At 44.7% G+C, this 19,946-nt stretch overlaps 2 protein-coding genes and 2 pseudogenes across 4 annotated transcripts in view; 1 reads left to right on the forward strand and 3 right to left on the reverse strand.

Annotated features, from left to right (window-relative positions):
- LOC148085821 (glutamate receptor ionotropic, delta-1-like) overlaps nucleotides 1–968 on the reverse strand; it is a 35,483-nt gene extending 34,515 nt beyond the window's left edge. Inside the window, exon 1 of one of the 2 annotated variants that reach the window (XM_087783909.1) lies at nucleotides 627–968. In XM_087783909.1, coding sequence (XP_087640035.1) covers nucleotides 627–702 — 76 coding nt within the window. In that variant the 5' untranslated portion in view covers nucleotides 703–968. The remainder of the gene's footprint in view (nucleotides 1–626) is intronic. The other variant, XM_087783908.1, reaches the window with a different exon arrangement.
- An 803-nt stretch (nucleotides 969–1,771) lies between these two features.
- LOC148085822 (stonustoxin subunit beta-like) lies at nucleotides 1,772–4,250 on the reverse strand. The gene is made up of 3 exons (XM_087783912.1): nucleotides 4,127–4,250; nucleotides 2,464–3,936; nucleotides 1,772–2,365 (listed from the first exon to the last, which is right to left on the reverse strand). The coding sequence occupies exons 1-3, from the start codon at nucleotides 4,221–4,223 to the stop codon at nucleotides 1,815–1,817; spliced, it is 2,121 nt and encodes a 706-aa protein (XP_087640038.1). The 5' UTR covers nucleotides 4,224–4,250; the 3' UTR covers nucleotides 1,772–1,814.
- Nucleotides 4,251–12,752: 8,502 nt separating this feature from the next.
- LOC148085823 (uncharacterized) lies at nucleotides 12,753–13,936 on the forward strand (annotated as a pseudogene).
- Nucleotides 13,937–15,555: 1,619 nt separating this feature from the next.
- On the reverse strand, nucleotides 15,556–18,606 carry LOC148085824 (stonustoxin subunit beta-like; annotated as a pseudogene). The gene is made up of 4 exons (XR_015710445.1): nucleotides 18,569–18,606; nucleotides 18,078–18,178; nucleotides 16,415–17,887; nucleotides 15,556–16,316 (listed from the first exon to the last, which is right to left on the reverse strand). The product of XR_015710445.1 is annotated as a stonustoxin subunit beta-like (transcript).
- Nucleotides 18,607–19,946: the final 1,340 nt, after the last annotated feature.

The following is a 19,946-nucleotide window of genomic DNA, read 5'->3' on the forward strand; positions in this document are numbered from 1 at the left end:
TACATTCATCCGATAACACACGAAAAGTGACTTTGACATTGAATCTCTCCATGAAAAAAGAAGGAAAAACTTTGGAGTCAGAAACTTCCACCTTGATGTTTGTCAGCGTGTCACGTGACCCTCTTCTTGGGTCCGCGTTAGGTTTTTTATGAAACCCCATCAGAACCAGCCTGGTTTGTCTTCAGCTGTATCCCTGCTGTGGATTCACATTTCACTCACGTCCCACTCAAAGTTCAGCCTGATGGGTGGGGGGAGGGGACGGTACCGAGATGACGGTCAAACCCAAACACCCACGGCTTCTGCCGACAGGTTCGGTTCTACTGCAATGTAATTCAACGTACAGGGGAGGAGGGGGGGGGGGGTGTTGCTGCTGCACCCCCTCTGGTGAGGACCAGAATGATAATCAGGTGGCAGATTGCGACCCCGACACACGCGCGCGCGCACACATGACACGTTTATTTTTTTTAACCTTTTTATTTATTTTTTTTAATGGATCGTTCTCGAACCTCGACTCACTCGGAGCCACCGGTGACGTTTGTGCACGATCATCACCCGAAACACACACCTGGTCACACCGCGCGCACGGACCAGATCCCCCCTCCCTCCCTGAGACCCCCCTCACTCACCAATGTGGATGATGGAGTCCGCGGCCACAGTGTTGCATCGCAAAACCCACAGGAAGACCAGCATCAGCACTTCCATGTCCAGGTCGGTCCACGCGGGCGCGTCCACGGATCCACCACGCCGGTGGTTGCTGAAGACCTGGAGGGGGGTCCGAATTCCCTTCAATATTTCCAAAGAAAAAATCGGCGTCCACACAAGAGCAGAAAGAAGAGTGCGGCTTCTGGACAGAACCAGACAAAAGAGCCGCAAATAGAATCTTACAGAGCCGGCGTGCGTGCGTGCGTGTGTGTGTGTGTGTGGGTCGTTCTGACTCGCAACCTCGGAGTCTGAGACGCAAGATCCGAACTGCGGAGGAGGAAGAGCTCTCGTCCCCCTCTCTCTTTCTCTCCTCCAGTCGCTCTCTTTCTCTCTCTCTCTCTCACTCTCTCCGTCCATCCAGCCACCATTCTGGACCAGATGACACCTGTGAAGTCTCTGTAAACACATCTGCTCCCACTGAGACATTTGATAAAGATAGGAAGATAACAACTATTGATCAGCCTGTATTGATGTCACCTATTCAAAAACATCATCTCAATCATCTCTTTTCAGAGTCAGTTTACATAAAAGGGTGGACACGGCTTATGATTGTGAGGTTTTTTATTGGATTACAGATATTTGATATCGTGCAAGATAGATTTACACAAGCCAAACAAACTCTGATTACATGTCACATCAACATTGACAAACCAGCACTTTAATAAAACGTCAGGCAAGCATGGGGCGGCGTCACTCCATTCTGTTTCTGCCCTTATTGTTTCCCAAAAATATATAATTTTAATACATTTTTTCACCCGGCCCTTGAATTAAAAATCAGATAACAGCCCTAATATGAACTTGTTTTTTACTCAGCGACCACTCTGGATAACACAGGTATGGTTAGATTTGTTGAAGTCAATGAACTAAAAGAAAAAGAAATACAGAAGAAGGAAATAAGATTTCCCATATTTAATTTTTATTTGATTACATTTAATGCTTAATTGTGTTTAATCAACTGATCAAAGTTAACATCAACTAACCAATCATAAGACAGCACTCACTTCAAACGACTCAAAGAGAGAAAAATTGTATCATGATTACATTTAGCGTTTATTTCTAAACATCTCAGCACTGTTAGCTGGGTAGCAGGGTAGCTAGCTAATGGTGCTGACTCACTCAATTGGGCAGAAGTGAATGAAGCTCCGCTTATTTTTCAGGTAGCACCCTGGGTAAACTGGAGCTATGAAGCTGCCTGAGAAAGTGTGCAAGTGAGTCAGCTGAGTGGTGGAGGCCTTGTAGAAGCTCAGAGTACCACCTGGCCAGTCCAGAAACACACCCAATCGGTTGAGGCCAGTGGATGGAAGGTGTTTTTCAGTCCAATAGCTATTGTGGCCTATGAATGACACAGCACGAGCAGTAACTTTCCCAAAACACCAGGAGTAAGGACTGTTTCCTAACCAGGTAGTGTGCTTAGCTTTCCTGTCAATCCTCTTGTAAGCAACCCCTACAGCGATATCATCCTCAACACCGTCACTCCACTCCACCTCCCAGTAGCAGCGACCAGTCATCCCTTTGGAGGAAATCACTTGTGGCACCAGGTCAAAGCGCTCTGGAAGATCCGGGTACGACTGATCTTCTCCATGTGTGGCTTTCTTATGGTCGTCGGACAAACTTATGGAATTGTTGGCCGTGTTCAGATCGAAGGTCAGGTCACCATCAGCGTCTGGTAAGAAGAAATGGTTGATAATGTTAGTTTTTCGTGAAGGTTCATGAGAACGACCTTTATAAAAGGGTCATCCAAAACACAAAGAGACTACTCACACCAAATCAGGTCCTGTTTGTTTGTGACCTTCTCTGGGTGGTCAGGAGGCGGAGGTCTGGAGAAGTCATCAGACACCAGAGTACAGCTCTGGTAGTGGTAGATGGTGGCGCCCTCGTGTTTTCTATTTGGCAAGGCAGTCATGAAGAACTTCACACCTCTGCTGTCCCTCAGAGCTGCAGCTAAGTCACGGAAATTGTTGGCTTTCTCCCGCATGCTGGAGAGCACGGTGGGGGAGAAGTTCCACGGCACATCATTCTGAGCTGTAAGCTCAGCTGAATCCAGATACTTTTCCATTTCTTCCAGACATGGGTCATCAATATCCAGGGAGGTGAAGACATAGCAGAGGGCGTCATGGACATTGGCCTCAAGAATCTCTTTGTCCAACTCTGACTGACTCTCTACAAGCTTCACGTTGGTGTCAGCCATCATATCAGCGATGGACTGCATCACTGTCACTTCTCGGACTTTGTTGTCCATCCACTGACTCAGTTTTACTTGACTGAAAGGTGATGTTTCTCTTTTCTGGAAGAGATCTATCAACTCCTTTTCCTCTTCTGAACCTACACGGATCAAGGGGAGTTTGGTCGACATAGAGCGCTGAAGAAACTCAACGTAGTAGCCACAGAGATTATTGAATCTGAACAGCAAGCGGCCAAGATCAGTGAAGGTCTTGGAGACAAGCTCCGACTGAGCCTCATTGCAGTTAATCTGGAACTTCTTCAGATCTTCAATAACCTCTTCTGCTTTCCTTGCCAACTGAATGCTGATATTCTTTGGAACCTCAGGAGCTTTGGGGTACAGGGTGACGAGAGGCAGCATCCACACCTTCAATGGAGCGACGCTATCTTTGCTTGCTCTCATCAACTTAGGAAGGTTCACGTAGGTCTTCACAGCTTCTTCAAATGTGGCAGGGTTGCTCTCCAGAAGAACGTCACCGTAGAAGGTGCAGGAGAACTTGTTGGTCAAATTCTTCTCCTCCTCTGTCAGATCAATTTTAACTTCACCCTCAACTTCAAATGAAGGGATCTTTTTCATCACTGCATTGATCTGACCTTGGATGTTCTGGACCGAGCTGGACTCCAACTTCTCGCTGTCAAAGGCAAAGAAGGCGTTGGCGCCGTAAACAATGCCAGTGACTACATGTGTAGCGAGGTTCATATCAATGATTTTCTGCTGATTTTCATCCAGCGGCCCCAAAGAGGTCAAGGACAACTGCCTGAAGACAGTGGAGCCCTGGTACTGGAATGTGGCCCTGCATTGATTCTTAAGCTTCTTGTAATCACTCAGGTATTTGGCAGAGCCACTGACTTCAATGAGACCTCCAAGAAAACTGGCCTTCAAAGACGCATTAACGTCCAACATGGAGGTCTTGGACTCAAGAGAGTCTGAAGCCAGGACTTGGAACTGGCTGCTGGGTTCTCCAGTCTCCACAGTGTTCTTATCCAGGACTTGTGGACCCCACAGTGACAAACCTGGTGAAGACATGAGCTCACACTGAGTTTGGTGCAGAGATGCATTATTAAGTCCTTTGTTATCTCAGGATTCCTGATGTGTTTGTATGTTTGTCGCCTTCATTTCTTGTAATTCAATCATCAGCAATGCTTCTTCTGACGCCTTATTTTACTTTCATTCATTGCTCAGTGATTCTTTTTGTGTTCTCACCTGGCACCAACTGTTCAGTCCGAGCGTCGTACAACATCCCTAAGGTGAAAGGTCGTCCCATTGCAGCCACCTTCATTGAAGTGTCTGAAGAAGCCATGATGCTGTCATGAATAGAAGAAAAAAACAGATTTATATAAAATTAAATCTGAGATATGCGCACACACAAATCAGTCTGAAAAAAATAATATTCAAAACACACAAAATGATACACACAGGTGGATGGCATAAACATATTCATAAAAAATACACTCTGACTCCCTACATCCCATAAACACACACAAACCATCTGATTTAAGATAACACAGACATAGGAACAACTTGAAAAAATAATTCACGGACACAATCAGACACAAACAGATTGAACACAATTCAAGACGGTTACCAAGAGATACAGTACTTTCGCATACACTTAAAAATGTTTGAAAGACATCAAATGTAAACTAAGAGCAACACAAAGAATGGACAATTGAAGGAGATTGACATGACATATACACAAAACCTGTTCATGTTGTGAAGGTGATCTTGAAGAAAACTGGTGGTAACTCAGAAAGTTGCTGCTTATTTATACCACTCGCCTCTCCAAGTGTTGTTCAGTGGAAAAATGCCACCCCTATGTTTAAGGTGCAACTCACCTACAGTAAGTAATAAACTGATGAAAAGTCCCGAACGCTTTCCTAAGAATTCCTTTTTTTCTTCTTTTTTTATTACAACGATGTTATTGAGTAACCTGCCATTTTATCAAGAATATTGTGTTCTTTGATCTTAATCTTACACAGACACACAATGGGACTCAGATGTACAGTGTGTGTCATCAATGTATTATACCTCAGGCTGTACTTGGACTCAGATCCAGAATAAGAATCTCTGTCCACGCCAGAACCTGAACCTGAGATCGCCTTTTACCAATCTTATGAAGAACTCACTGCTCTAATGGTACCATTGGTGGTCAAGCTGATGGTGAAGTTAGTGATGCCAATGCCCATGATTCAGGATTGTGAAAGCTGTGGTAACATTAGGGTAATGATGCACGCACACTTGGAGCTCAGTTAGGGTACTTTACTGGAAAGAGATCACCGTACAACAGCCCAGCATTGACCATACATTCCGTAGGCGGTGCAACACAAAAACCCGCCCGTAGAGAATACAGATAAAGGCACAAAGGTTCCGGGGTGCAATGAGTGCAACATTAAGTCGGTCTATAACACTTCTCCCCCTTTAAGTAAACACTTAGAATACGGTTAAACAAATAAACAAACTTTGCATTTATGTACCCTTGTAACCAATACAGAAATACTATTGCACTTCAATTCACATTTCTCAACAAGCCATCAACAACATCCGGTATTGCACAACATTTCTCTTTATCACAACAGGCAACAACAACCGATATGGCATATCACACTCTTTTTTTTAGTTTAACAGTTCAGTCTCTCTGGAGGCTTGTGTTGCCTCTTTGACCGTCTTAGTGACACATTAGAGTCCACAGCCTGGGCAACAGACGGTGCTCCACTGGGAGGAATTTGGGCAGGGGCAGGTGAGGCAGTCTGCTCAGACAATTCCTCAGGAGGCAGCAACCGTCCATCAATACACACCGGTGCTCCACAGTCCAGAGAGCCGCTCACACTATCCTTGTGAGCAACACTCCGAGACCCCTCCTCCTCTACGTCAGTGCGGGCCCGCACGTGATCCTGGTGCCTGCGAACCTGCCTGCCATCCAACAGGTCCACCACAAAGGAAACTGGACCAGACTTGAGGTGAATAACACCTGGCAGCCATGGTGAGCCACCGGCAAAGTTCTTCACATACACACAGTCCCCCTGCTGCAACAGCCTCTCTCTTGCATGTTGGTCCCGTCTCACTTTTTGGTTCTCCTGCGATCGGGCAACTTTTGCCGCCACATCCGGGCGAAGGAGATCCAGATGAGATTTGGGCTTCCTCCCCAGCAACATCTCAGCTGGAGACAAGCCAGTGGTTGTGTGTGGAGTAATCCGATACTGGAACAAGAAACGTGCAAGCTTAGTCTCCAGCGTGTTCAAAGACAATTTCCTCAGTCCATCTTTCAGCGTCTCCACAGCCCGTTCTGCTAAGCCGTTGGAAGCAGGGTGGTACGGCGCAGACCGGATATGTCGGATTCCATTCTTCTCCACAAACTCTTTGAACACCTCACTGGTGAAAGTGGGCCCGTTGTCACTGACCACTGTATCCGGTAGCCCGTGGGTGGCAAAGATGCTTCTGAGCGTGTCAGTGGTAACTGGGGCTATGATCTTTGACATGATGTGTGCTTCCATCCACTTTGAATGAGCGTCCACTAGCACAAGGAACATGTGACCCATAAACGGACCAGCAAAATCCAGGTGGAGCCTGGACCACGGACGGGCCGGCCACTCCCAGGGGTGGAGAGGCGCAGGTGCGGGCATCTTCTGGTTACTTTGACACTGTGAACATGCCTTGACCTTTTTCTCCAACGCACCGTCCATCCCTGGCCACCACACAAATGACCTGGCGAGGCTCTTCATCCTTGACACCCCGGGGTGAGCTTCATGCAGCACTTCCATTACCTGAGCACGTCCTGCAGGTGGAATAATCACCCTGGAGCCCCAGAGGATACAGCCATCCAGCACACTGAGCTCCAGCTGCCGCTGGACATAGGGCTTGAGCTCCTCCTGCTCAACTGTTACCGGCCAGCCCTGCAGCAGCCATTGCTTTACTTGTGACAGCGCCGGGTCTCTTTCTGTCCACTGTTTGATCTGCTTTGCGGACACCGGAGAGTCAGACAGCCTGTCTAACAAAAACACAGTCTCTGGAAGGAGGTTAGCTTGGCTCGGTGACTCTGGGAGGGGAAGACGGCTGAACGCGTCTGCATTTGCATTTTCACTTCCTGCTTTATACACAATGCGATACTGGTACGCTGACAAAGTTAATGCCCAGCGCTGCACTCTTGCTGACGCCATGGGTGAAATACCTTGAGTCTCACCAAACAGGCCCAGCAAGGGCTTGTGGTCTGTGAAAATGGTAAATGGGCGACCATAAAGGTACTGGTGGAAACGTTTCAAAGCAAAAACTACAGCTAGCCCCTCCTTCTCTAGCTGCGAGTAACCCCGTTCTGCTGATGTGAGGGTACGAGACACGTACCCAATAGGCTTCTCCCCTCCGTCCTCCATACGATGCGAAAGGACTGCCCCCACGCCGTAGGGTGATGCATCACAGGACAACACAACTTCCTTGTCTGGGTCAAAGTGCACGAGCAGGTGGTGCAGGTGGTGTCCCCAACCACCCTCATGTGCATGATTTCCCCCCAATTGAAGCGGATTCTCTTTAGGAGGAGACTCGGCCCCTCCCCGTCTACCACTATCAGCTCCCCTTTAGCTGACTGGCCTTCATACATAATGTCTACTTCTATAGCTCCAAGTAGAGGAATGCACTCACCAGTGTATTGTCTCAGTTTGATGTTCGTCTTTCTTAAAGCGGGCGCCTTTCCAGAGCCCCGCAACCTGCAGTAGGTGGTATGACTTGTCTGGGTCAAAGTGCACGAGCAGCGTTGCAGAGTGCAATAGTTCTTTTACCTGCTGGAACGCTGTCTCTTTATCCTGCTGCCAAGTCCAGGAACAGTCTTTGTGCAGGAGCTGATAGAGTGGGGCAAGCACAGTGGAGAGTTCAGGCAAAAACTTCCCATAATAGTTCACTAAGCCCAAGAACGACCTGAGTTCTGCCACATTCTTTGGGCTAGGAGCCTCCTTTATCGCCCTCACCTTCTCTGTCATGGGGGAAAGCCCCTGAGCTGAAATCATATGACCCAGGTAGGTGACACTCGGAGCCTGGGAAACGCATTTACTGCGCTTCAACCGCAGCCCGGCCTCCTTCATTCTCTGCAGCACCTGGTCGAGGTTTTTCAGATGCTCCCCTTCGGTCTTACCCGTCACCAAGATGTCGTCTAGGTAGACAGCAACATGGGGAATGTTCTGCAGGAGGTTGTCCATGGTGCGCTGAAAAATGGCTGGGCTGGACGCGACGCCGAACACCAAGCGATTGTACTTGAACAGACCCTTGTGGGTGTTGATGGTCACATATTGTTTAGAGTCCTCGTCCAGCAGCAGTTGTTGATATGCGTGACTCATGTCCAGTTTGGTAAATGTTTGTCCTCCTGCCAGTGTGGCGAACAAATCCTCCACTCGTGGCAGGGGATAAGTGTCCAGTTGTGAGGCTTGGTTGATTGTCATTTTATAATCACCACATACCCGCACCTCACCATCTTCTTTCAGCACAGGCACAATTGGGGCTGCCCAGTCAGAGAACGCCACAGGTTCAATGACACCTGACCGCTGCAGCCTGTCCAGCTCCGCTTCCACCTTAGCCTTCATAGCGTATGGCACTGTGCGTGGTTTACAAAAACGTGGCTTTGCGTTGGGGTCCACAGTCAACTTCACTGTTGTGCTCCGGAGGGTGCCAAGCTAATCATTAAAAACATCTGCATACTTTGATAGGATGTCCCCAACCACCCTCATGTGCTTGATTTCCCCCCAATTGAAGCGGATTCTCTTTAGGAGGTCCCGCCCAAGCAGACTCGGCCCCTCCCCGTCTACCACTATCAGCTCCCCTTTAGCTGACTGGCCTTCATACATAACGTCTACTTCTATAGCTCCAAGTAGAGGAATGCACTCACCAGTGTATTGTCTCAGTTTGATGTTCGTCTTTCTTAAAGCGGGCGCCTTTCCAGAGCCCCGCAACCTGCAGTAGGTGGTATGACTTATCACTGAAACTGAGGCCCCCGTGTCCACCTCCATTGTCATCTCTTTTCCATTTATTTGCAGCGTTGCGCAGATCGGGGCTGCCCGGGGTTCCCTGAGGTCCATACTGAACATGTTGAATGAACACTGCTCCTCAGGTCCTTCTCTTTGCAAATGATGCGTTTTCATTTTGGGTTTTGACTCTTCCCACTCCTTTTTCCATTGCTTTTTAGCACCTCTGCACTTCTTGGCTATGTGCCCCTTTTTCTGGCAGTTATGGCAAACAGCATCTCTAAAACCACAGTCATTAGTAAAACGATTAAAACTAGTCTAGTTCTGTCGCTCCAACGCGACGTCACGTCCGTGTCTTAATACTTTGCTTTATGGAGAGAAAAGGTCAAAATGCAGAGTGTACGGGTCGTTTATTCGCCGCTACAAGTCAAACAAAGATACAACTTTATGATCGAAAGGACTCGATCTTTACCGGCAGCTCTACAGGTCAATAGCTCCGGGAAAGACGGTCTCGGGTTATGGGGCTTCTATCTATTTAAGGGAAAGTTTCCTGTCCAGAGGGTCATCTCTTCCAGGGCAGTGGTTCTTTCATGTTAGTTCCTGTCTCGGGTCACCTGGAGAGTAACTTCCTTCCTTGCCTGTTGTGTGGGCAAGTTCCTTTGTCTTCCAGCCCCCCTTTTTTGGGTGTGTTCCGTTTTGGTCTTTTGTTTCACGCCCACAGGTATGAACTGAGCAGACAGACAGATGCTTCATTAAGTCGCTGATTAATCTCTATGTCTGTTCCCAGCTAGCCTTGAGACAGTGTATATCAGTATGAAGTGAAATGTTGGTTGTGAATGTGTATTCAAACGTTTAAGCTCTTAGATGAGGCTAGTAATTTATACTCTATATTTTTATTATCTTTATAGCATTAATTTAACTTATGGCGTATACGTATAGTGTATAATAATTTCCAATCTAAAATTAGCAAGATGCGCTCCCCCACACCGGTAACACTCGCATGACTCGGGTTTCCTCTCCCCTCTTTATATAGACGGTGAGCAGTGCTCTGTGGCACCCCGGCATTAGCTGCTTGAATGTCTTTTGAGTTGTTAGCTGCCGTTTCCATCGCATGAGCGATCTCCAATGCCTTCTTGAAAGTTAGTGTACATTCACCTAGCAATAGGCGTTGAATGCTGTCATTATTGATACCACAGACCAACCTGCGCTGAACAATCACTGACGGTTCGGAGTTGTGATGCTCCTGCACCAGCGTCACCAATTCCTTGAATGACAAGTCACCTGGCTTCCGTGGGGTTGCTAAGTTGCGTATCAACTTGTACGTCTTGGCACCGCACACACTGAGGAGAATCGATCTTTGCCGTTCCTCCTTCTCAATGAAATTCGCCAGGAAAAAGTGCTCCAGTCTCTCGACATATTCAATCCAGTCACCATCCAGCTCGACGAACTCACTGAGCGTGCCGACCGTAGCCATGCTACAAGCTAAATGCTACACGGAACTTCTTCTCCGACCCTAACTTCATGACACTCCCTCGTATATGTTTTAATCCTTGTCGCCAAAAGTGTGGTAACCCGAGGGTAATGATGCACGCACACTTAGGTCAGTTAGGGTACTTTACTGGAAAGAGATCTCCGTACAACAGCCCAGCATTCCATACATTCCGTAGGCGGTGCAACACAAAAATAGTGTTGTGTCGTTCGCGAACGATTCATTCGAAAGAACGAATCTTTTGAGTGAACGTACTGAACCGAATCACTTCATGAAGTGATTTGTTCCTTTCTCAGTTCAGTTGAACTCACTCTGCCGCGATCGTGCCGGTGGGAGGGATTCTATGATGATGATTATCATGATATGATTCTATGATTCTATGACTCGCTGAATCCTCGGCGTCAGCGAACGGCGCAGCTACTCGTGGGTGCGGGGGGAGGGACTGAGGAGGGAGAGAGGGACTCCGCTACAGAACATTTAGTTTAGGATTTCTTATTTTAATAAATGTTTTTACTTAAACGAGGCCTTTTTAATTTATTGATGATTGCATTTAAGTTTATATTACATTTTATTATTATTATTATTTTTGTTTTATTTTGACTGAACGAGGATTCTCATCCGGTGATTCTATTCCGGTGATTCTCATCCGGGGATTCTCAAATAGTCGGTCAGTGAGTAAACGAGGTCTCATCCGGGTATCCAAAAGATTCAGTGTGAGTGAAGGAGGTGTCTCATCTGGGGATTCTAGAAAGATTCGTTCAGTGAACAAGGATTAAAAAGTAAAGTGTAGGCTACACTCTGTTAACTAATGTTAACAAATACATATTATTTACACAGTTATTGTAACAAAAATAAATTTCTCCTTGAGGACCAATTCTGATTCATATTATTCAAAGTTCATATATAAGATTTTTATTACTGGTGCTATTAAGGTAAGGTAAAACTTTATTGATCCCTCAGGAGGGAGAAATTGTTAATTAATTTTTTATTTATTATTTATTTATTATTGTTGTTGTTGTTTAGTAGCTATCATCAATATCATAATGCTGATTTGCAATTAAACTGTACTTTTATATGAAAACTTGTTTGTTTTGAATTAATTTTTCATTTAAGACTAGACCAGACTTGTTACCTGTCTTGCATAGGACTCAACCATTATCGGGGGGGGGGCCCACAACCCAATACATACACACACACAGCACACTACCATCCCCCGAGTCACCCTTCACCCTTACCCTACTGTTAAATGGTTTATTCCCCCCATCACCTTGTATTCACTACCAGTCCCCCAAAGTTTGTGTTGTTAGAAAGAGATTGACAGTGACACAGCGACAAGATGAGTGAATTAAGAAGAAAAAGTGCTATCTGGACACAATTTGGTTTCATTTCCAATACGGCGGCATGTTGCAACATTTGCAAAGCAAAGCTCTGTACTAAAGGTGGGTCCACAGCAAACCTTTTCCGGCATTTAAGAACCAAACACCCAACTGTTCAGCTGCAAGAGGTGAGAGTCCCTGCTTCTACAGACACCAGCACCAGAACTGCTCCAGCCAGCACAAGTGTCCAAGTCAGCGCAACCACCAGCACTGCTGCGGCCAGTAGCACCGGTCCAGGCCCAGTTGCTGTTGCCACAACTGTAGCAATTTGTAGGCCTAGTGGTCGAGGAAGTCAATCGAGACTAACACATTTTGTGTCAAAACCAATTGACCCACTTAGACAAAAGGCCTTGGATGAGATGCTGGCCAAAATGATTTCACTGGACTTACAGCCATATTCCATTGTGGAAGACACTGGATTCCGCCAGTTCACAAAGGAACTCAATTCAAACTACATCTTACCGAGCAGGAAAACTCTTTCCAATACCATCATACCCGATCTATATAAAACAACTCGGGAAAAAATCAAAGAAAAGGTTATAAAAGCCAAAGCTGTCTGTCTGACCACAGACTGCTGGACATCACGAACAACAACGTCATTTATGTCGGTGACATGCCATTTTATAGATCAATATAAGATGGTCTCTGTCCTGCTGGACTGCTTCGAAATGAGTGAGAGGCACACAGCAGACAACCTATCAGAGCAGCTTATTCGAGTTGCAAGGGAGTGGGACATCACAAACAAGGTGGCTGCCTGTGTGTCTGACAATGCTTCAAATGTGGTGAAAGCAATTCAGAACACAGGTTGGCCTCACCTGTTCTGCTTTGCCCACACCCTCAACTTAATTGTAAGCGGTGGCATGACTCCGATAAAAAAAACTCTTGACAAAGTGAAGGCTATTGTGGAACATCTGCACAGGAGCACCGTTTCCACAGAAAAACTACGGGCCACCCAAAAACAGCTAGGCTTGCCAGAAGCTCGTCTGAAGCAAGACTGCCCTACAAGATGGAACTCTACATTCTACATGGCCCAGAGTATCCTTAAAAATAAGGATGCAGTAATCACAACTCTGGCCCTTACAAACCCAAGACTACCCACCCTAACACAGGAGGAGTGGGAGGAACTCAAGCAGGCCTGTGAGGTGTTAAAACCCTTTGAGGAGGTCACCGTTGAGATAAGTGGAGAGGGGTATGTATATGATTTTATTATTGCAGTGTTCTGATAGTACTGTGAATTTAAGGGCTTCTTTTTTAACTAGCACAGTTGCATCAAAACAAAGTCATAAAACTGTCAATCAAGCTTTAGGCTCCTCCTTGTCTGGCTTGACCTAGGTCATTGCCATGGAAACTTGACTGTAGAGGTGCTTCAATCAAGGCTTTTGTTCACTGGCTTCAACACTCAGTAAGGGTGTGAGATCAGTGTCACTTAAATCAAAAATAAAAAAGGTTAACTAGAACTAATTTTAGCCATTAAGTTTTCGAGCAAAGGGTTGTTAATTGCACAAGTATTATTACTATTAGTAATAATATTATTAAATATGTTTACACTAACATTATACATTATTATCATTGTTGTTGCTGTTGTTTTTGTTTTTGATAGCCAAAAACATGCAAAAGGATGTGAACCTGATGGATCCTGTGAAACTAATGGTGGACACCATTTGTTCCCAGATGGCTCACAGGTTCCACAAAATTGAGGTACATGTTTTGCTATCTGAAGCAGCAGCACTGGACCCCAGGTTCAAAAGGAAGGCCTTTGGCAGGGATGAGGATGCAGATAGGGCCTATCATCATCTCAGCAATGCTGCTGCAAAGGTGAACCTCCCCAACCAGCAGGCTGCAGAAGAGGACGCAGCAGCACAACGACCAAGTTCCAGTCGGTTTAATTTGGCAGGACTTTGATAAGCAGGTCTCTGGGCTTGTGACCAACAGCCGAAATCCAGTGTCGGATGCAGTACTGGAGGTCCGTGCTTTTGTGCAGGAGCCTCTTATACATAGACTTTCAAACCCTCTCACATGGTGGCAAAATAGAGGCGCGGTCTATCCAAGACTGTCCGAAATAATGAATAGAAGACTCTGTATTGTGGCCACATCTGTTCCATCGGAGAGAATTTTTAGCAAGATGGGGCAAATAATATCAGAGAGACGAAATCGGCTCAGCCCATCCAAAGTTAGCCAGCTGGTATTTTTAAATGCAAATCTGGAGTAGATCTTTGGATGAAAAGAGAGAACAAATATGCAAGGACAATCTTTCCTTTGTTTGACACTTTTGGTGTGTGTGTGTGTGTGTGTGTTTAGTTTCTTGATTTTCATATTTATTTTTGTATTTAAGATATTTATTTTTTGTTTGATTGCATATTTAAGTTGATATTTCCATTTTCTTTTTAAATGTAGGGCACAGAAATTGTTGATTTAATGTTGCCATTTCTGGCTCTTCATTTAATATTTGTTTTGTTTTATTTAAGCTATTTATTTTCTTTTTGTTTGCATATTTAAGTTGATATTTACATTTTTTATTTTAATTTTAAATTGATTTCGGTGCAATAAAATATTTCACAACCAAGCGATTTAGTCACACTTTATTTGTTTATTAGACAGGCTGGAAACACACACAGTGTTTTTAAAAGTAATAGAACCTTTACTACATCTGCAATGTTTGTTTGTGAACATCTACACACAAGAGTCTGTCACGTTAGGCTGCTACTGAACGAGGATTCTCATCCAGAGATTCGCGCGACAGGGATTCAGTGACGATGATTCTCCTCATCCGGGGATTCTCAAAAAGAGTCGGTCAGTGAGTGAACGAGGTCTCATCCGGGGATTCTCATAAGAGATTCGTTCAGTGTAAAGGATTCTCTTCCGTTGATTTGCGCATCAGGGATTCGGTCAGTGAACGAGGATTCAAGTTGGGCTGTGAACACACCTCAAGATCTTCTCTATTTGCTAATTCCTCGCAAATGTCACTCGTCCTTGTCCGTGAACACACTGGGCGTCTTTTTTTTTGTTGCATTTTCTCTGAAGTGCAGTGAATGTGAACCTCAGGTCTGAATCATTAAAACTAGTAACGGATTGTTGGCTGCGTTCAGGAAGTAGAAGAAATTACAGTCAGGGCTCCATAAGCACAGAGTTATTGATTTGGTGAATGAACGAACTGAACAAATCTTTTGAACGAATCATTTTAATGAACTGATTCTAGTGATTCAGTACACTCAAAAGAACTGCCGTGCCCATCACTACACAAGAACCCGCCCGTAGAGAACACAGATAAAGGCACAAAGGTTCCGGGGTGCAATGAGTGCAACATTAAGTCGGTCTATAACAAAAGCGATGACAACAATGATTAAGGTATACCAATGAAGTCGCCAGAATAGAAGTTTTGAAAGTTAAGTGCAATGTTGCTACACTGGAAATTAATGATTACTGTGGTCTGGTGATGATGTTGAAGAGTATCAGGATGATCCCGTGGTCAATGATGGAGATGACTGAATATTTCAATTTAAAAGTCAAATAATGACTGAATTTAATCATGTTGTTGATGGCAATGATGATGAGGATGAAGATAACAATGTCAGTGTTGATGGTGATAATGATGGTAAAAACAACATCAGAGAGACAAAGTAGGAGAGAAGGAAACACGGATGCTGTGTTAGTTTTATCAATTGATTTTCTTTTTCAAAGCGTTAAAAGATTGAATTAATGATTCCTAATATGTTTTTGTAAAACATCTTGAGTGGTCATGTGTGTTTAAATGTGTTGTATAGAAAGAAGGAAACAGAAGAAAGTGGATTACAATGGTTTTTATTGCATTGCACTTGAGTTCCAAACAAATCAAAGAGATAAATTCTACTTCATTATATGTTCAATGTTGTTTAATCAACTGATCAATGACATCACAATCAACATCAATTGGCCAATAAGCCAGCAGTCACTTCAAACGTCTGACGGAAAGATAATCGGATATTTATTGCAAAAGATCACAACTTCTATATTTTGCTTAATAGCACAGCACTGTTAGCTAGGTAGCAGGGTAGCTAGCTAATGGTGCTGACTCACTCAATTGGGCAGAAGTGAATGAAGCTCCGCTTATTTTTCAGGTAGCACCCTGGGTAAACTGGAGCTATGAAGCTGCCTGAGAAAGTGTGCAAGTGAGTAAGCTGAGTGATGGAGGCCTTGTAGAAGCTCAGAGTACCACCTGGCCAGTCCAGAAACACACCCAATCGGTGGAGGCCAGTGGATGGAAGTTGTGTTTCAGTCCAATAGCTATCGTGGCCTAGCACGAGCAGTAACTTTCCCAAAACACCAGGAGTAAGGACTGTTTCCTAACCAGGTAGTGTGCTTAGCTTTCCTGTCAATCCTCTTGTAAGCAACCCCTACAGCGATATCATCCTCAACACCGTCACTCCACTCCACCTCCCAGTAGCAGCAACCAGTCATCCCTTTGGAGCAAATCACTTGTGGCACCAGGTCAAAGCGCTCTGGAAGATCCGGGTACGACTGATCTTCTCCATGTGTGGCTTTCTTATGGTCGTCGGACAAACTTATTGAATTGTTGGCCGTGTTCAGATCGAAGGTCAGGTCACCATCAGCGTCTGGTAAGAAGAAATGGTTGATAATGTTAGTTTTTCGTGAAGGCTCATGAGAACCACCTTTATAAAAGGGTCATCCAAAACACAAAGAGACTACTCACACCAAATCAGCTCCTGTTTGTTTGTGACCTTCTCTGGGTGGTCAGGAGGTGGAGGTCTGGAGAAGTCGTCAGACACCAGAGTACCACTCTGGTAGTGGTAGATGGTGGCGCCCTCATATTTGCTATTTGGCAAGGCAGTCATGAGGAACTTCACACCTCTGCTGTCCCTCAGAGCTGCAGCTAAGTCACGGAAATTGTTGGCTTTCTCCCGCATGCTGGAGAGCACGGTGGGGGAGAAGTTCCACGGCACATCATTCTGAGCTGTAAGCTCAGCTGAATCCAGGTACTTTGCCATTTCTTCCAGACATGGGTCATCAATCTCCAGGGAGGTGAAGACATAGCAGAGGGCGTCATGGACATTAGCCTCAAGAATCTCTTTGTCCAACTCTGACTGACTCTGTACAAACTTCACATTGGTGTCAGCCATCATATCACCGATGGACTGCATCACTGTTACTTCTCGGACTTTGTTGTCCATCCACAGACTCAGTTTCACTTGACTGAAAGGTGATGTTTCTCTTTTCTGGAGGAGATCAATCAACTCCTTTTCCTCTTCTGAACCTACACGGATCAAGGGGAGTTTGGTCGAAAGAGAGCGCTGAAGAAACTCAACGTAGTAGCCACAGAGGTTATTGAATCTTAACAGCAAGCGGCCAAGATCAGGGAAGGTCTTGGAGACAAGCTCCGACTGAGCCTCATTGCAGTTAATCTGGAACTTCTTCAGATCTTCAATAACCTCTTCTGCTCTCCTTGCTAACTGAATGCTGATGTTCTTTGGAACCTCAGGAGCTTTGGGGTACAGGGTGACGAGAGGCAGCATCCACACCGTCAATGGAGCGAGACTATCTTTGCTTGCTCTCAGCAACTTAGGAAGGTTCACGTAGGTCTTCACAGCTTCTTCAAATGTGGCAGGGTTGCTCTCCAGAAGAACGTCACCGTAGAAGGTGCAGGAGAACTTGTTGGTCAAATTCTTCTCCTCCTCTGTCAGATCAATTTTAACTTCACCCTCAACATCAAATAAAGGGATCTTTTTCATCACTGCATTGATCTGACCCTGGATGTTCTGGACCGAACTGGACTCCAACTTCTCGCTGTCAAAGGCAAAGAAGGCATTGGCGCCGTAAACAATGCCAATGACAACATGTGTAGCGAGGTTCATATCAATGATTTTCTGCTGGTTTTCATCCAGCGGCCCCAAAGAGGTCAAGGACAACTGCGTGAAGACAGTGGAGCCCTGGTACTGGAATGTGGCCCTGCATTGATTCTTAAGCTTCTTGTAATCACTCAGGTATTTGGCAGAGCCACTGACTTCAATGAGACCTCCAAGAAAACTGGCCTTCAAAGACGCATTAACGTCCAACATGGAGGTCTTGGACTCAAGAGAGTCTGAAGCCAGGACTTGGAACTGGCTGCTGGGTTCTCCAGTCTCCACGGTGTTCTTATCCAGGACTTGTGGATCCCACAGTGACAAACCTGGTGAAGACATGAGCTCACACTTAGTTTGGTGCAGAGATGCATTATTAACTCATTTGTTATCTCAGGATTCATGATGTGTTTGTATGTTTGTCGCCTTCATTTCTTGTAATTCAATTATCAGCAATGCTTCTTCTGACGCCTTATTTTACTTTCAGTCATTGCTCAGTGATTTTTTTTGTGTTCTCACCTGGCACCAACTGTTCAGTCCGGGCGTCGTACAACATCCCTAAGGTGAAAGGTCGTCCCATTGCAGCCACTTTCATTGCAGTGTCTGAAGAAGCCATGATGCTGTCATGAATAGAAGAAAAAAACAGATTTATATAAAATAAATTCTGAGATATGCGCACACACAAATCAGTCCGAAAAAAAATAATATTCAAAACGCACAAAATGATACACACAGGTGGATGGCATAAACATATTCATAAAAAATACACTCCCTACATCCCATAAACACACACAAACCATCTGATTTTAGATAACACAGACATAGGAACAACTTGAAAAAATAATTCACAGACACAATCACGTGACAAACAGATTGAACACAATTCAAGACAGTTACCGAGAGATACTTTCGCATACACTTAAAAATGTTTGAAAGACATCAAATGTAAACTAAGAGCAACACAAAGAATGGACAATCGGAGGAGATTGACATGACATATACACACAAACCTGTTCATGTTGTGTAGGCGATCTTGAAGAAAACTGGTGGTAACTCAGAAAGTTGCTGCTTATTTATACCACTCGCCTCACAAAGTGTTGTTCAGTGGAAAAATGCCACCCCTATGTTTATGGGCCAACCCAGATAAATTTCAAATCCTGATTATTCCTGAAACGCTTTCCTAAGAAGTCCTTTTTTTTCATTACAATGATGTTATTGAGTAACCTGCCTGTTTATCAAGAATATTGTGTTGTTCTTTGATCTTAATCTTACACAGACACACAATGGGACTCAGATGTACAGTTGTGTCATCAATGTATTGCACCTCAGGTCCTACTTGAACTCAGATCCAGAATAAGAATCTCTGTCCACGCCAGAACCTGAACCTGAGATCACCTTTTACCAATCTTATGAAGAACTCACTGCTTTAATGGTACCATTGGCGGTCAAGTTGATGGTGGAGTTGGTGATGCCAATGCCCATGATTCAGGATTGTGAAAGCGATGACAACAATAATTAAGGTTGGGATACCAATGAAGTCGCCAGAATAGAAGTTTTAAAGTTAAGGGTTCCAGATAAGTGCAATGTTGCTACACTGGAATTTAATGATTACTTTGGTAACCCTTAAAACTATTTCTCTGCTTTTTAGTCCATTCATACCAGTTTTTCACAACATTTTTCCGATCCAACAGACTCATTCTTTCCACATATAAACTTACAGAGCGAAATAATACAGCACCACATGATGATCCTATTCCACGAGACTGCCATTTTACCCGTAGTACAGATAAATCCATTTCTTATTTTATTTTTTCCCTTATTTTTTTTTATTTTTTTTATTTTTTAAACCAACTGTTCGTCTCCCTCTCTATAAGAGACCTGTTATGCTTGAATACCTATATTATAATCCCTAACTTTATTTAAAAACTTATGATCTGAAAATCAAAAGCAAAAACGCCTCTTAACCCAATAGAAGTTACTAAGATAATTGACCAGAAAACTACGTTCACCTATAGAAAGCTGTTTTTACCCTTTTTAAAAAAACTCGAAGGACAATTACTGACCTACTCTTCCGCTTCCGGTAAGCCTTTGATCGGCTGCTAGAACGTGAGCTCTTGCAATAATTGCCAAACACAGTCGTTTTAACGACTACTTGTCCGGATATTATGCTCATATCACTAAAGATATGTCTCATATGCTCTTTTCAACATCAAAGAGTCGATGGAGGACTTCACTCACGACCGTTACCAACGTCCCGTGAATGTGTTTCCGGTTCCGCTTCTAATCGACTCGGACTCGGACTCGGGCGATTTCCACAAGCGATCGAGTAGGTCTGGAGTACAGGTCAGGATGAAACGCGCAGTCGCGATCGCTCGGAAGAACTCTGAC

This window comes from Callionymus lyra, chromosome 2 (assembly GCF_982586985.1).
Source record: "Callionymus lyra chromosome 2, fCalLyr1.hap1.1, whole genome shotgun sequence".
NCBI lineage: Eukaryota > Metazoa > Chordata > Actinopteri > Syngnathiformes > Callionymidae > Callionymus > Callionymus lyra.